This window comes from Daucus carota, chromosome 9, assembly GCF_001625215.2.
Source record: "Daucus carota subsp. sativus chromosome 9, DH1 v3.0, whole genome shotgun sequence".
Lineage (NCBI taxonomy): Eukaryota > Viridiplantae > Streptophyta > Magnoliopsida > Apiales > Apiaceae > Daucus > Daucus carota.
The window spans coordinates 14,059,047-14,075,856 of record NC_030389.2 but is presented as its reverse complement, the minus strand read 5'-3'; the positions used below and the strand labels follow the sequence as shown (position 1 = coordinate 14,075,856).

The 16,810-nt window shown below is 34.2% G+C and overlaps 3 protein-coding genes across 3 annotated transcripts; 1 reads left to right on the top strand and 2 right to left on the bottom strand.

Annotated features, from left to right (window-relative positions):
* Positions 1 to 5,589: 5,589 nt before the first annotated feature.
* LOC108202694 (dnaJ protein homolog 2) lies at positions 5,590 to 10,091 on the bottom strand. Its single transcript, XM_017371209.2, has 8 exons — positions 9,955 to 10,091; positions 8,716 to 8,888; positions 8,343 to 8,511; positions 7,691 to 7,829; positions 7,140 to 7,273; positions 6,906 to 7,048; positions 6,243 to 6,441; positions 5,590 to 6,131 (listed from the first exon to the last, which is right to left on the bottom strand). Exons 2-8 carry the CDS (start codon positions 8,863 to 8,865, stop codon positions 5,803 to 5,805), a joined length of 1,263 nt encoding a protein of 420 aa, XP_017226698.1. The 5' UTR covers positions 8,866 to 8,888; positions 9,955 to 10,091; the 3' UTR covers positions 5,590 to 5,802.
* A 1,267-nt stretch (positions 10,092 to 11,358) lies between these two features.
* LOC108200765 (uncharacterized) lies at positions 11,359 to 14,581 on the top strand. Its single transcript, XM_017369013.1, has 4 exons — positions 11,359 to 11,787; positions 13,486 to 13,644; positions 13,740 to 13,848; positions 14,166 to 14,581. The coding sequence occupies exons 1-4, from the start codon at positions 11,503 to 11,505 to the stop codon at positions 14,354 to 14,356; spliced, it is 744 nt and encodes a 247-aa protein (XP_017224502.1). The 5' UTR covers positions 11,359 to 11,502; the 3' UTR covers positions 14,357 to 14,581.
* Positions 14,582 to 14,881: 300 nt separating this feature from the next.
* LOC108202253 (transcription factor DUO1) lies at positions 14,882 to 16,810 on the bottom strand. Its single transcript, XM_017370644.2, has 3 exons — positions 16,313 to 16,810; positions 15,750 to 15,984; positions 14,882 to 15,505 (listed from the first exon to the last, which is right to left on the bottom strand). The coding sequence occupies exons 1-3, from the start codon at positions 16,501 to 16,503 to the stop codon at positions 14,987 to 14,989; spliced, it is 945 nt and encodes a 314-aa protein (XP_017226133.1). The 5' UTR covers positions 16,504 to 16,810; the 3' UTR covers positions 14,882 to 14,986.

The window sequence follows — 16,810 nt, the reverse complement described above, 5'->3', positions numbered from 1 at the left end:
CGAAAACTTTCTCCAAAGTAGAGATTTGTTAAGAAAATCAATGAAAAAGCAAGAATAATCAAAGAACAAGAAATCGAACGGAAGGATTTGGGGCTTTCCACCGGAAAATCGATGGAAGCCCTGTTGGGGATGAAAAAAGAGAAGCGGTTAGAGAAAAAAGAAAACTCTTAACAATACCTTTTGATTTAATAATACACACTTATTTCTTTTAAAAATGTCGCAACACAAGAGCAACCCAGGATGCTAATCCTCAGGCACAGTCATGAAGAGCGTAAGGTATGCCCATGTTTTCGTAGATAGAGCTATGCCCCAGGTGGGTCGGACAAGCTAGCTAAATTTTCAATGGTTCTTGATTCCGCTCCTCTTTAAGAATGACTTGTGCATAAGGTGGTAAAATCAGACATGATCTGAAACCCGATACGAATCAAATTTGAAAAAATACAAATTAGGGTTAGGGTTTCTATATTTCGGGTCGGGTAATTTTTTATCCAAAATACTCGGGTCATGATTGGTTGACCCAGACACCCAGTGTACCCGAAACCGAACCAAAATATAAATATAAATATATATAATATATTATGTTAATTATAAATTTATATTATAAATTAAATATATTTATGATATATTTCTATATTATTAAAAATATTTTTATTCACATATAATCTTAATAAATTATTATTTAAATATTTTTTAATATATTTAAATAAATATAATTATTATAATAAAAATAATTATTTATTAATAAATTTCGAGTTAAAACGGATCATTTTCAGGTTGTTTTTTTTTTTTTGATAAGCAAGAGAAATATATTAGAATCTCGGTAAAGCTTACAAGAGGGAGTACACTCCCTATCAAAAAGGCATATAGCCAAGAAAACATCTTGCCAACTATGCAAGATGGACCGAGAAAACTACATAGCAATAGAGCGATTACAAAAGACTGACTAGGCATGGAATGTGTTAGGACATGATTAGATGCTTGAGCACCTGCAAACTTTTTTCAGAGTACCGGAAGGGCCTGCACCAGATGGACTTGGGAAGCCCATAGCAGTGATCACTTTGTCAACTGGGAGTAGGTTCTGGATTGCTGAGGAGTACGGATCAGCCACCTCTTTGTCCGCATTCAGAATTGTTTCGATAATCCCAAGAGTACCATTAACTGCATGGTGTAGAATGTCCCTGGCAAACAATCCTTTCCCCACCGGCTCATCAAGGTCAACCACCTTTCGACCAAAAACTTCAGCAACACTTGTGAGGCAGCCAGATTCAAGGATGTCAATGGCCTTCTGAGATAACACCCCGTCAACATTGAAAGCCAGGCCATGATAAAGATCTTTTTTGCCCTTCCCATAGTAGTCGAGGCCAGCTCCACGAATTGTTTGGTTCAGGCTGCCAGATCCACGCATCTTCGAAGTCCAGACTAAAGGGGGGACATTGCACTCATAGAGATATGGAGGGACTTCAGGTTTGAAATAAGGCAGCATATCAGGCTCCTCTATACCGAACAAAACACCATTTCCAGTCAGGCGCTTTCTTTTTAGAGAGGGTTTTGAAGGAGGTCCATTAATGACCTCTCCTAAACCAAAATTATCAGCCAGCTCAACGAGAGGTGATGGGAGCACCAAACCCATGTCCCTGTCCAGATAAAATTTGAGCTCGCCAAATAGACCTGGGGCTTCAGCAAAAGAGTGCATGTTTTTCATCCCGTATTCTGCCATGTATCGAGCCACAGAGTTCATATGCTCGGGGATACATGAAATGATCCTTTCAGACGAGCCCTCAACGAAATGGTTAGCGTAGATGGAGTTGAAAAGCCTGAACTCTTCTAGCAAGTTCTCAGGGATCATGACATGATGCTGAAGTCTGATCATGTCATACATGTCACGGTTCACAGTTTCAATGTGGGTAAGTTCCCACTCCTTTTCGTGTGCATGGACACAGGCTGCCTGGATCGCAGCCATAAGAGCTTTCTCCTCATCCAAATGGGTACTAAACAAGTCAGTTTCAGGTTGAAATTTTCAACCCATTTCGGGTTCGAATCGAGTTCGAATTGACTCAAAAATTGAACCGGGTAAGATAACCCGACACGAACCCGACCCACTACCCGAAATGGGTTAAATGGCGTTTTGGTCACTCAAATCGCCGGAAATTTGCAATCGGGTCATCCAACTCAAAAAGCTGTCAGTCACCTCATTATACTCTTAAAAATTTTCATTCAGGTCACTGGCCGTTACACTCCGTTAAATATTTGACGGAAAGCTGACTAAGCGTCGTGACTTGGCACAAATAAATCCACAGTGGCATGTACAGTCAGCTGAATTGGCATTTTGATCACTCAACTGACTACAAACTTGCAATCGGATCATCAAACTCAAAAAACTTTCATTTAGGTCACTTATCCTAATATACGTTAAAATTGAAAAAAGAAAGAATTAAAAGCTATCATGCAACACCTTTTTTTCTCTCTCAAATATTTCGAAACTTATTAATAAATGAAACAAATACACACACATAAAATTAATAGTTTCACCCACAAAAACCCAATCTTTATTTATCTCTTATCGTTTTATATATCTTAAGGCCATTTTGGAAAAACTTCATACTTATAAATCTATTGTCATTTTATAATATCTTTTGGTCACTGTGGAAAAATCCATCAAAAATTTAATGAGTTTTTCCAAAATGACCTCAAGATAGAGATAAACAAAAATTAAGTTTTTGTGGGTAAAACTATTGATTTTATGTGTGTATTTGTTTCATTTGTTAATAATTTTTGAAATTTTTGAGAGAGAAAACAAGGTGCTGCAAACTTTTAATTCTTTTTTTTCAATTTTTAACGGATATTATGATAAGTGACCTAAATGAAAGTTTTTTGAGTTTGATGACCCGATTGCAAGTTTGTAGTCAGTTGAGTGACCAAATTGCCACTTCAGCTGACTGTACATGCCACGGTGGACTTATTTATGTGCCAAGTCATGACGCTTAGTCAGCTTTCCGTCAAATATTTAACGGAGTGTAACGGCCAGTGACCTGAATGAAAATTTTTAAGTGTATAATGATGTGACTAACAGCTTTTTGAGTTGGATGACCCAATTGCAAATTTACAGTCAGTTGAGTGACCAAAACGCCATTTAACCCTACCCGAAATTGACACCCCTACTTGTGCAAGGTAGTAATGAACAGACATTTATTTGGTCGCCGATCAAGTCTTATCAAAAATATATTTTTTTTAGAACTTCATAATTCAAAAATATGCATATATATATATACAACTAGGATTTTTTGCCCGCTACGCATGGGTAGAGAGATGATTTTTTTCGTAAAATTAATTGTGACCAAATTCTCGAAAATATTATTTGTTTTAAATTTTTTATTTTACTATTTAAACTTTTTTTTAATATAAAAGGTGTAGAGTTGATTTGAGATGGGAGTCAACTTCGTTTCTCTTCCCTTATTGTCTCTAACAAATGTTATTGTACTAAGTGCTATTTGCTCCATCTTGCAAAACTGAATGGGAGAGTTCTTCTACAGCTTCAGTAAAAATTATCTTTTGATAGTCTTCTTCACGGCCAATGGCTCGGTTCTCTGCTTCCCAAATGAAATTGGCCAAAGTGCTGAGTCGTGTTGTGGACTCGCTTCGCATGGTTATATGTTTTAATTTTTTATATATTTATTATAATTATTATATTAAATTTTTGTATATTTATATCTAAATTTATTAATGCACACCAAAATTTTATTTAGACTTTATCCCGTTTTCTTAAAAATTAAGAATAATTTGATTAAAAAGTAAGAATAGAAAATACATAAATAAATTTAAACTGTGCATGTAGCAGCATCCTAATTTTAATATTTATTCAAAATATATTAGTATGAAAAAATATGCATATAGTAAATTATAATTAATACTTTTATTTAAAATTATTTATCAGTGATGATAAAAATAATGATTATTAATATAAGATAATCTCTTAGTTTAATATATATAATTGATTTAATGTAAATTAAGTTATGATATATTTCTCATGTGCCCCTTTCAAAATATATAGGTTATTTAAGTAATAATATTATGAGATTAACAAATCAATAATTTTTTATAAAGCAAAATTGACTATTCATGCATAACTATTATACAGAGGTTCCTCGGCCATGCCGAGCAGCCATACCTCGGTTTTCAAATATATGTATTTTAAATATTATTATGATTTTTAATAAACATAATTATAAAAAGGTTTCTCGGCATGTGATCATCACCGGTAAATCTTATTTTCTTTTTTCTTTTTGTAATAAGACACTAAATCTTATTTCTATATTATCATATTTTTATCCGTAAGTGTTCTATGAAAAAAAATATTATAATATATAAATATGTGTCAAAAACATTTATCAAATTAATATATTTATAAAAATTAATATATCAAATTATTTATTATTTACATCGGTGACCAACTTGATACTTAACCCTATTTATAAAATATATAACTTTTTACTGAACATAGTTATGTTCCAAAATAATTATATAAAAATTTAAAATAATTTTATATCAAATTGCATTCATTCTTTTGAGTGAATAAAAATAAATTTTATTTCAAATCATGCTAAAAATATTTATTTTGAAATATTTTTTTTTCCAAAAAATTATCATAATAAACATCATATTTACATAATAAAAATAAAATGCACGACAAAATAAATAAATTAGCATTTTAATAAATAAATGAATGACGTAGTATTTAATATTTCATCACCCACCTAAACAAATTTCACAATATAAATATAATTGTAAAATATATTAATTAATTTACGTATATATTGTACTCGGAAAAATCTGTATCCGAAAAAATGGATATTATCCGTATCCAAAATAAAGCGGATATTATACTTATCCAAATCCAAAATTAAATATAATATATATATAATTAAAAATTAATTCTATTAGCTTATATCGTATGTATATGTATTAAATAATATTTGTATAACAAATAAAATTTCAAGCTATAGAAGCAGCAGATGCAGTTGTTTAGGCAGGAAAAAAAGAAGAAGAGAATAGTAAGCAGCACAGTAGTATGTTCAAAACTTTAAATACAAATTTCAGCTCAGATGGTGGGAGTGTGGGAAGTTGTGCTTAGTACTTTCATCTCAGAACTGTATTGTCAGAATATAAACACGTGTCGCTCGCCGGGTGAATCAACAAAGCAACAACTTGTATTTGTACAATTTTCAGTGGCATACGTTTGTAAATACGGTTGTTTTCTGGAGGACGTAGCGGTAATTAAGCAGTAGAATAGCCTTCAGGCTTTATAATATAAATAGAAGAATTACCAAACAATTAGCTAAAATCTACAACACTTGTTTCACCAAAAATTTTACCAACAGCAGTTTTTAACACTATTTCCAAACAGACCCTTATTTCCAAACAGACCCTTGGTTCATGCGAACACATCTGCAACCGCAAGCCTCGACTGTTCTTCAGAAATGCTAACACTGGACAAAAAGTTATTCTTCATTTCCTCGTGATAATATGCAGCAAGTCCAATATTAAACAAGTAATTTCATGACTAAGGCTAGTAACTTTCAAATAAAAGACACATTAATTCAAAGTCACTTTTAAATAACAGACAGATTAATTCAAAATGAATAATGCAAGCAACTGAAGATCCTTGTAATTCATAAGCCTGCATTGGAGCTGAAGAAATAAACACTCTGTAATTCATAACGACAATATAAAATTGCAGATCAGAGATAACTACAACCTCTTTATGCAAAATCTGGTCATTCATATGACCAAGACAGTTGCGATGACTTACTGCTGGTTACATGCCACTCTGGGCATACCTCCCTCGTCTTCATCATCTTCATCATAAGCTTCTTGCTTTCTTTGATGTTCCTTCCGCCTCAACTCTTCTTCCATATTAACATCATGCATGGTGGTTTCTTCGCAATCTTCCATATCAATATCAGAAGAGTGTTTCATGGGCTTTACAGGCAAAACGGTCTCCAAACTTTTGCACTTCTCAGGTGAGAGGAATCCAGACTCTGGAAATTCCACATTAAAATGGATGAAGAGCCTGCCCTTGATAAAAGGCCTCTGGTGATGTGGCATTCCCTCATCATTTATTGCCTTGTATGAATCTGTAGTGTTTTTCAAACCATGAGCAATTGTAACCTTATGATATTAACTAATTTTGGACTTCATGAATACAAATAATCAGAATATAAGAGCATGTTGGCCTAGTGTGTTACCAGGCTTGATGACTTCGCCTGGGTTAGACTTTATTAGTAGCTGCCTTCCATCAAGGTGAGTCAGTCCAAACTGAAATCCACAAAGAGCCTCGCTTAAAGTGAGAGTGTGTTCCACATAGAGATCGTCAAACTTCCGCTTGAACTTGGGGTGCTCCTTTAGTTGCAGTACAAATACAATGTTACCTGTAATGGTGTCCGGCTGCAAATAGAACAATGGGATAAGAACAACATGTACTAATTAACTTAGATACGAAGAGTTTGTATCACTCAGAAGTAAGAACCCGAAAGAAAGAATAGCTGGAATATATAACGGAAAATCAAAAAATTGAACCTCCCTTCACAATCCTCTTACAAATATGGCTAGTCTAAATATTCTTGTATTAATTTAAGGTAAGCTCAAAATACTATCAAACTACACATGCTTTTTCAACTGTACTCGGTGGTTTCCAATATTTTTCGTTCTTGATTTTTTCTTATTAGGTATTCTCTTTAGGGGAAAAAGGTACTGACATGTACTTTATATTTAAAAGACCACTGGCAAACAGGAAAAATTTGTTGTGTCTAATCATATACCAAATTAAATATATGTAAAAATAAGTCAGTCATACGCTAAAAAATAATATAACACTAGAACTATTAATTTTCAGAGTAATGACAACATACTGCTTCATCAGCTTGTCCCTCTAAAACTATTTTCTGACCATGTTGCATCCCTTTTTCAACATCCACTGTTAATACCCTCTTTTCTTGTGTAACCTTGCTCCCTTTGCACTGTGTACACCTATCTTTATCAAGGATAACCTCTCCTGTAACAATTCAATGCACAAGTATTATTAAAGTAAGACCATAAAGTTAAGAGATTACATATGATACAAAAAAATGTGTTCTATCAACTACCAGAGCCTCTACATTCAGGGCAAACATGCTGCATCTGTTGGATCATGCCTGGTCCAATCTGTCGTGTTGTGACCCTCATCCCTGAACCTTGACATCCATAACACTTTCCAGAGTTCCCACTCTTCGACCCTTTCCTGATTCATAAGAAAAGCATACAGCTCCATTTAACAGTCATGAAACTCTGCAGCAGATAAACATATCTATACATGTGGAACTGAGCATAGTTGTCACTGGTCAGCATGGCTAGATTCATAAAAAGGAGCACGGCTCCTTAGGTTGCACGGACTCTAATGTCATCCATGAAAGCACAAAACACTATAGACAACTGTTATCTGTATCTTAGGCATATGATTCAAATTTTTCTTGTAAAATTTTTTTTAAACTGGAAAGCAATTATGATATAAGAATAAAGCAATATTTCAGAAATTAATTAAGTAATGCTTTACAGCATGACAACTAAAGAAGGTATGGTAATAAACAAGTTTAGCATGATTACAAAACCAATTATCAACCAGTAAGGAGGTTGCTATATAAGCTGAGATATTGAATACCCTTTGCATTTGCTGCATAAAATATTTCTGGTAAGAGACAGTTTCTTCACTGTGCCATTATACACATCCTCCATCGAAACCTTCATGGTTTGAACAACATCTTCTCCTTGCTTCTTTCTGCCCCTTGAACTGCCTCCACCTGCTAGGTTAAATTTATATTAAAAACAAATCCGTAATAGGCTAGATTTAAGTAAAATAAGATCAAGCTATTTCCAATATCTCATGCCCAAAAGAAAAATATATGCATTCTAGGTCGCGGCTTGTGTTATAATTTCAGGAAATATCAACAAACATATTTGACAAGGTCCTTTAAAATAAAAAATACAAATTTGTTAACAGAATGTCTAAGAGATCTTGCTTAAGATAATATTACAGTATAATCATAAACCAACCCCAGGGAGGAATTAATCATATAGCGTACAGTTGCAATGCTTTGGAAACTTAAGTGCTAAAAACAAACTATGTAGTTTAGTCCAAATTTTGTAGAGGTTATATTGTAAGAGTATCATAATTGTGTCTTCTTTATGATACTTTCAATTTAAAAATATAGACCAAAGATTGAGCTAAATTGTTGCGTAGGCTAGTTCAGCAAGACAATGCTGAAAAATTAATTAAATGACACATTTAAGAGTTCTAAGAAACTCATCCATACCCCCAAAGCCTCCGCCGCCAAAGAATGATTCGAATATGTCGAACGGATTATGACCAGGACCACCTCCGCCTCCCATCCCTTCTTTGAGAGCATCTTCACCATATTCGTCATAAATCTCCCTCTTTTCTGGGTCGCTAAGAACTTCATAAGCTTGAGCCAACTCCTTGAACTATGCCAAAAAGCAATAAATATAATTTAACTATAAAAGTATTTAACTCGAGCAATAAAATAAATTGAATCTCATCAGGCCCACAGTTGTATTAGCATAAAAATGAGAATACGTCAAATCGAACCTACATGCAGTAACTACATATTCAACAGACCAAAATATTGAAAATAACATCTTTTAGCAAAGAAAGCAACAAGACCTCACCTTTTCAGGGTCTCCACCTTTGTCAGGATGATTTTTTATGGCAGCTTTTCTATATGCCTTCTTAAGTTCATCTTGACTTGCACTTTTTGGAACACCAAGAACTTCATAATACTTGGTGCTATCACTTTTCTTTGGAGCACGACCAAACATTGTGAAATATTTTTCGTATGGTGCTGCAGAGAACAGCAGGTTTGGAGCAGTTTCCCAAGTCAGAAATACAGTTTAAAGTGAGTGAGAGTTTATGGGTGCGTGTGTCTGTGAGAGAGAGACTCTTAATAAAGATAATAGAAAATAACTGTAGAACTTAGGGGGTGTTTGGATGGCGGATGGGAATGGGAATAGGTACCCCAAAGGATGTGTAAGGAATGATTTACCAACCAAGTGGGATTAAGGTTCCCATTCCTCACAAAAAAAAATTACTAATCCAAACACCAACACATTAGTTTGAGGTTCCGATCCCGTTAATCGAGCTAATTAACCATGATCCAAACCCCTTACAATTACATATTACCAATCTGTTATGTTAGCACATGCACAAAAGCCTTTTTTTCTCCATAAAAGAAAAAATTACTTGTGATGGGTTGAACAAAAATGCAATGCATCAAGTCTAAAGGGGATTAAACTTGAGACTTTTTATGACCACGTAATATTAACTAATTCATTATATATTTTATCCCATGTCTCGTATTTTTTCTTGGGAGCTTATTAAATATCTAGAAATCCACTTTTTAAAGACAGGCAATAATATCTGATCTAACTCAGCAAGCAAATTCAGAAAGCATCTTAGGGGCCTTCTCTTGCCTCACTTTACTTATCTTGAAGACTTGAACTGAAATTCAATCCCCAGTTCGGCATCCCGTTACTACTTGTACATCAACAATCAACAAGCCGAGCCCCCAATTTACGTGGATAATGACTAAATCTGGATTAAGTAGCATAGAACTAACTAAAATCTTGATTTGCATACTTATTAAAAAGATTGCATCTTCAATTGAAGACTAGTAATAAATTAAGCCCAAAATTACCAACACAACAAAATCTGAGCACAGCTTACAAAAGGTTGACTAAATCCACACTCAAAAAAAACCCATCTAACCCTTTCAATATCATATAATTCAATCAACAAAAACACACCCCTATCAGCTAAAATCACCATAAACATGTAAGAAAGAACATATACATACAAGATCAAGAGCATGGATTTATAAATTGAAGAGTAACTGGGAGTAAAAATCATACCTTTAAGAAGATGAAAATCGAAGCGGCTAGAGAGAGAGAAAGAGAGAGGCTTTGTGTGTTGAAGTTGTTTTTCTCTCCAATTCTCTGCCCTAAAAAATGTGAGTATTGGTTTTGGTTTAGTATAAAACAAGTGGGGTGTTGAGCTGCATTTTACTGTGTTTTCGTGGTCACTTAATAACGTGACAGTCGCTGATTATTGGCTCCTGCACAACTTATTATCAATCCAAATTAGATTCAGGGCTGACGTCATTTCCATATCTTGACCGTTTATCGCTGTAAACCAATACTAATACCCGGACAGAGAAGAGAACCGATATAATTTCGGATAATAAAGTGAATCAAAGTTACACCGTCTTTGCCCTCGATTGTTTATATTGGAAGACGGTAATTCGGCACGCATTCTCATTCCCTCATAAATATAGTTTAATAAATTATTTTTAATTTTTTTATTAATTAAAATTTTACTATTTAAACTTTTATACATAAGAGAAAATTTGAAAAACAAATGTGAAACTATGTTTTATATGTCATAAAATGTGTGTCGAAAAATATAAGAAAATGTGAATGAGACCGATAAAAGAGTATTATTTTAGTTCCTCCTCTTCCTCTTTCTCTCTCTCCTCGCACTTTTTCGCCCCCTTTCTTTTACTCTTACTTTCTCTCTCAAACGATGTTTAAATATATTTTTTGTATAATATTATTTGATTTATGTGGATATTTACGTTTTCAACTGACTCAAATATCGGGATAGCGATCTACTCACCGACATGTACAAGGACATCTTAAAGAATTGATCAAATTTTAAGATAACTCATTTATTGTGAATATACTCCACAAAACTAAGGTGTATTTTTTCTCATTCACAATCTTACTTGTTAATGATCCGCTTGTGATTTAGATATTTGTATCAGATTTTTATGTCTTTACTTTATAAAATATACTCATTATATTTTGTTATTTGCTTGCGTAAGAACGTACTCTAAGCGAACACGACGGATTTAGTGTTAACATATTCTGTATTACGATATTTTAAATTACGATAAAATGATGATGGTTTAACGATGGTTTGTAGTTGCGATATTTTTGAGTAAATTTTTTGACATAATTTATGATTATAGTTTTTGTAGATTTGTATGCAATTTTTTGATCTTTAACAATCTGTATATAATTTCTCTAATTATTTTGATTGTACTAAATGCAAATTATTTCATGCAATTTTTTCTTAAATAGTGATTGACCTTTTATTAAATTTTAATCATAATATTTCTTTTTGTGTAAAAATTTTAATCATAATATTAATCACATTAATCATGAGTTAACCAAGAAATTTTTTTAATTATATAATATAACTAATCTAACTCCTTTATTTTTTTCATATATCAAAAAATTTGCAAACTCAAATGGGTCCTCTTCCTTTCCCCTACTTGGCAACGGGGCATAGTCGCAGAATATACCTCCTCAACCACGACACATCCCACAGATACACAGTTCGATCAAAAATCGTGCCTCTCTTTTTGAGTTTACACACAGACACACAAACATACTACAATGTCTTTGTCAGAAGAAAGATATCAAAACATCATCGTGATGAGACATGGCGATCGACGAGACTACCTGGATCCATCCTGGGCTGCCACTGCAGGAGACAGGAAATGGGACCCACCACTGGCTGAACCGGGTCTGACCCGTGCTTTCCTCACCGGTCAGAAGCTGCGTGACACTCTTGCTTTTCCGATCCACCGGGTTCTCGTTTCGCCGTTTTATAGGTGTCTTCAAACGGCGGCTCAGGCCATCGCCGGTCTCTCGGATCAGAACCACGCTCTTAACCTTAAGGTAAAATCTCCCTCATTTCTTAACTTATTTTGATTTATAAGCCAGAATATGAAAACTTGAAAATTCTAGCTTATTTAGTGACTTATTTTGGTTTTTATAATTTGATTTTACAAAAATGTATATAACCTCTTTAAACAATAGAGTAATTCATACTATTTTATTATTAGTTAATAATTTTTATATCCAATAATTGTAAATACCAAAAATTTTATCAAAACGCTTAAATTAAAAAGTTAATTATCACCTGTAAAAAACTTCTCGCTTATATAAGTTAAGTCTAATGGCCCATTACTTGGTATTTCATAGCACAACTATATTTATTTGTTTATCTTTGTTTTTACGTATCTAATTCTTTACATAAATGTTTCTCAACTTGTGTTTATGCCGGCCTTTATGGTGATTGTAATTGAATGATTTTATTTCATTAATGATCGAGAGTTGAGTAAGAGAAACAAATGTCATTAAAGTTTCGGTAGTTCGACTATATGTTGCTCTCACAACTGTAATGCCTTGGGTTTAGTAGAGAATGCAGAGGATTATAAGGATTCAGATTCGGGACATGGATTTGCCTGTGTGTGTTTTAAACTTTTAATCAAGGATTGTCTTAGAGATATACCTTAAGAACTCGTGATTTGTGTCATCAGTTGTGTGCGAGGTCAATAACTTGTACTGGAATTTTGTTATTTTTAGCTCAAATTGTAGTATATTTTATAGGCCAAGATGGTTTGCCTTGGTACATTGCTTCCTCGTATCAGGCGTTCATATATACACAATTACACACACATTAGTACATTACTTTATAAATATGACTTTTATGAGTTATATTCTATAGAATTCATGGCAAATAGTTCCTCCTTTGAGTTACTGTGTTGCTTATGCTTTAGGACAAGTAGAAAAGTAGTTGTACAGAGAACAGACAGATTATAATTTTACCCACATTTATATGAGTACATGCACACACAAATAATCCTTCAAAAAAAAAACTCAAATATAACACCTCAACCGAACTCAAATTTTTAGGATAAATATAAATAATGGACTCTGATACGCAAATAGTTAATTTTGATAATTTTCCAACGTAAACAGTATCTATTTAAAGTGAACAAACTTGCAAACTTTCTTTCCTTCTTTTTTTTTGCTAAATAAAAACTTTCTAAATTTCTAATTACGCGTAAAACAACATTATTAACAAGCTTTACTGAGGGAAAACAATGTGTGTGCAGATGAACTAACAATTTTCTTTTCTAATTTTCTGATGCATTTGCTTTAAAGCTTTTTATGCACTCTTTGCTAACATTCTTAGATATATTCCTGGACTAAAAAAAAAAAGCTTTGTGTGATTGAGCTATATAAGTTTAAGTGCCGAATTAAAGCAAACTGACCGGTTCTTGGATGAAGTGATATTCTCAATCAAAGAATTTTCTGCAAGTATAATCATCATTGTTGCATTTATCTATTTTTCTTAGTGTTGTTGAAATGCTTATAAAAAATACACTTTATATTTATTTGGGCAGTTTTAAATACACTACTACAGGTAAATTTCTGACTAAAATGATGTTAATATCTAAATGTACTTTAGTTGTATATGCTGACTGCTGCCAAGTGCCAAGTAAAGACTCTCCCTAATATAATTGTTTCTCAAATGAGATTGATTGACTTCATTTTATCCTAACTGCTTGCACTACATAATGTATGCAGGTTTCTGTTGAGTATGGTTTGTGTGAGATGCTGAACACTGAAGCCATAAAGCCGGAAATGGCTCCCAAAGACGGTAAATTTGTCTTTAATAGATCAGACTGTGAAGCTGTCTTACCCGCTGGAATGGTGGATCACACTGTTGAGCATTTGTATCAAACGGTAATAATAGTACATATTTATGCCACTTTGAATATTAAATAAAGAAACCACAAACTATATATTTCACTGAGTATTATTTTTGTGCACAAACGTAGTTGCCACAATGGGAGGAGACTGTGGCAGGTGCCAATGATCGATATGTGCAGGTTTTCAAGGCCCTAGCAGATAAATATCCTTCTGAAAACTTGTTGCTCGTTACTCATGGTAGGTTAAACATTTACTTGATCCATTTCTTAAATTTGGGTTTAATCATCAAAGATTTAGAAATTTAGGCTCTAGCTATCTTCTTTTTTTTTTTTTGAAGAAGGCTTCTAGCTATCCTGCTTTGCTAAAAGACGTTCTTAATAATTTAAATTATAATAAATTCCCGAGTTATCTACTTTATATTGGTATGATAGAGTGGTAAGAACCAACCCCTGCATGTTGAATAATGGTCGATACTTTTCAGATTATATCCGGTATTTTTAGTATCAGGACTTCTATCTACATTCCTAATTCTCTTATGCATCGCTGATATGTAGGGGCAGGAGTGGCTGTTTCTGTTTCTGCATTCGTGAAAAACACCATTGTTCATGATGTCGAATATTGTGCATTCTCACAATTGAAGAGAACCGTCTCCCCAGGCAAAGACAATGCATTTACTGCCGGAGACTTTGAGGCTTTTCTACCAGAAGGTGAAACTGGGATCCACTACTCCAAAGCAACCTCCTGAAGATAAAATGTTTAATACTATATCTGTATATCAGATATTATTTATCCAGGAACACATATCGTCCAAATTGCATGACGACGTTTCCGAAAACAGTGATTGTGATTATGTTTCGATACGTGCCATTGATTGTTAGCCGATTAATTCTCCACAATAAGACGTTACATTTCTCACATGTAAGATGAAATAACATTTCTAGACCTTTTAATGTGTTTCTTGTTATGTATATATTCCCCAGTGATCAAGTAGATATAAACTAAGAAAACCCTCTCTGTCAGATCATCTATCCCTACGTGACAGTACTCATCTCACTCACCCGGGGATCATCACGGCCTCACTATTTATCCCGGCTTTACAGGAGAGAGTTAGCCGAACAGCAGACCCTTGTGCTGATATATTTTAGAAAATACAGGTGAATTGTGAAGTGAAAGTGAAGAGCTATGGATATAAATACACCAATCTTCATTGTAAACTTTTAAACAGAGCTAGTTCAAACCAAGAGTTGCAACAATGCCATAAGTTGAAAGCCTACAACTTTACTTACATTACATAACAATCCCATGGAATCAAAGCATATAGAACCCTAGTACCCTACTTACTATACCAGCATAAAAACAACTCAACACCAAATAGTCACCACTCTGGCGGACTCGGAAGCATATCCAGATGATCAAACATGTCAATTGGGAAATCATGTATGAAACTATCAGGCGTCACAGGGTTATCGTTCTCCTTCCATCCATCGTTTCCACAGCTTCCCTCAGTCCCATATGACGACACGTACTGGAGATGAGGATTGTTCCCACCTGAATCAGAACCGTTCTCAAACACTTCGAAAAAATTGGGCTCTCCAAGTTGAGGTATGAGTTCTTGACTTTCAGACGCGAGAGGGACTTCTGTCTGTAATTGTGGGTGCTTTGCTTGGAAAGAGAGCGGAATCTGTTGACGATGATCTTGCCATGACTTCGTCTCCATAATATCAAGTTCCGGTTGAAGTAGGTTCTGCTCAAAATAGCACATGTTGGAATTTAGCTCTGGTTCAGGGAATGGCACTGCAGAAATTGGTTTTAGATTGTGGACAGTGAAGGATGGTGAGCAAAACAGGTTTATTGGTGACGTTTCTTCCTTGGTTAAAGAACTGAGCTTCGATGCCTACAAATATAAAACAAACAGAAATCGGCCAGTGACATATTTGCAATTCAAACCAAAAAAAAAAAATTGTAACGAAACAGTTGCATATAAAAATAAAATGTACGAATTAAGGGAAAAATTCCTGCCAAAATATAATATCCTCTGGTATGTCTTTAGCATAATTCTCAGCAAATTTCTTGACAATTTCTTCTGCAAATTCTTTAGCATAATTCTCAGCAAATATATTTTAAAAGCATATGGTTACCTTCACAGTGGGAACATCATGAATCACTGGGCCTTCCCTGTCCGTTTTATGAGATTTTGGCGCCTGGGGAGTCTGCAGAATCCTTGCAAGCCTCTTCTGCCTACTACTCCAGAAATTCTTCACATCATTGTCAGTTCTTCCTGGCAAATATGTTGCGATTCTGGCCCACTTGTTCCCAAATTCCGCTTGAAGTTCTATTACTGTCCTCTCTTCCTCAGCCGAAAATTTCACGCCACTGTTACAAATAGTTTAGCAACAAAACAAGCCTTATTTTCCACAACATACAAAGACAGACAAAAAAGTGAATAAATCCTCAATGCATTTACTTCTCCAATTTCACCCAATCAAACAACAGACTGAGAATGAGTAAATCTCCAGTAAGTGTATCAAGTAATATTCCATAGTCTAAATTACATTTTCAAACTAACAGACACATAGAACAGTATCAAACTCGAGACACGTTTTAACAAGCACAAATACATACCGACACAAACCATGACAAAGTAAGTTCCACATTAACCAAACCAAATTTGCATGTCCAAAACACACAAGCACAAACATACTTTTTCAAGTCAGGCCTGAGTTTATTAACCCAACGAAGACGACAGGATTTGCCAGTGCGGCGCAGAAGGCCTTTGGATCGAATGGAGCTCCAGTCCTTAGGACCATACTTCTTGACATGGTTGATCAGAACCTCATCTTCCTCTGCTTTCCATGGCCCTTTTTTCATCTCTCCCATCATTTCATACAGCATCAATTTTGTGGCAATGCTACTAATATGGTTCGAGATGTTCCAAACCAATCCCTTGTAGTAAAAGCTGTGCTATGAAATATGATGAGGGCGTGTGTTTTTGTGCATGGAACGGTTATAAGACAGTTACTGGATACCCCCACTATGTTTTTGTATACCCACTATTCCCGCATTACACTGTTCTCTCTCTCTTCACAATATTATTTCAATTTTTGAAGATTGTCAAAATATTATTATATTACATGGCAATAAATTCTTATTTAGAGTGGACCATGTAATAACTTTAACATAAGTTACACGTATCTTTAGG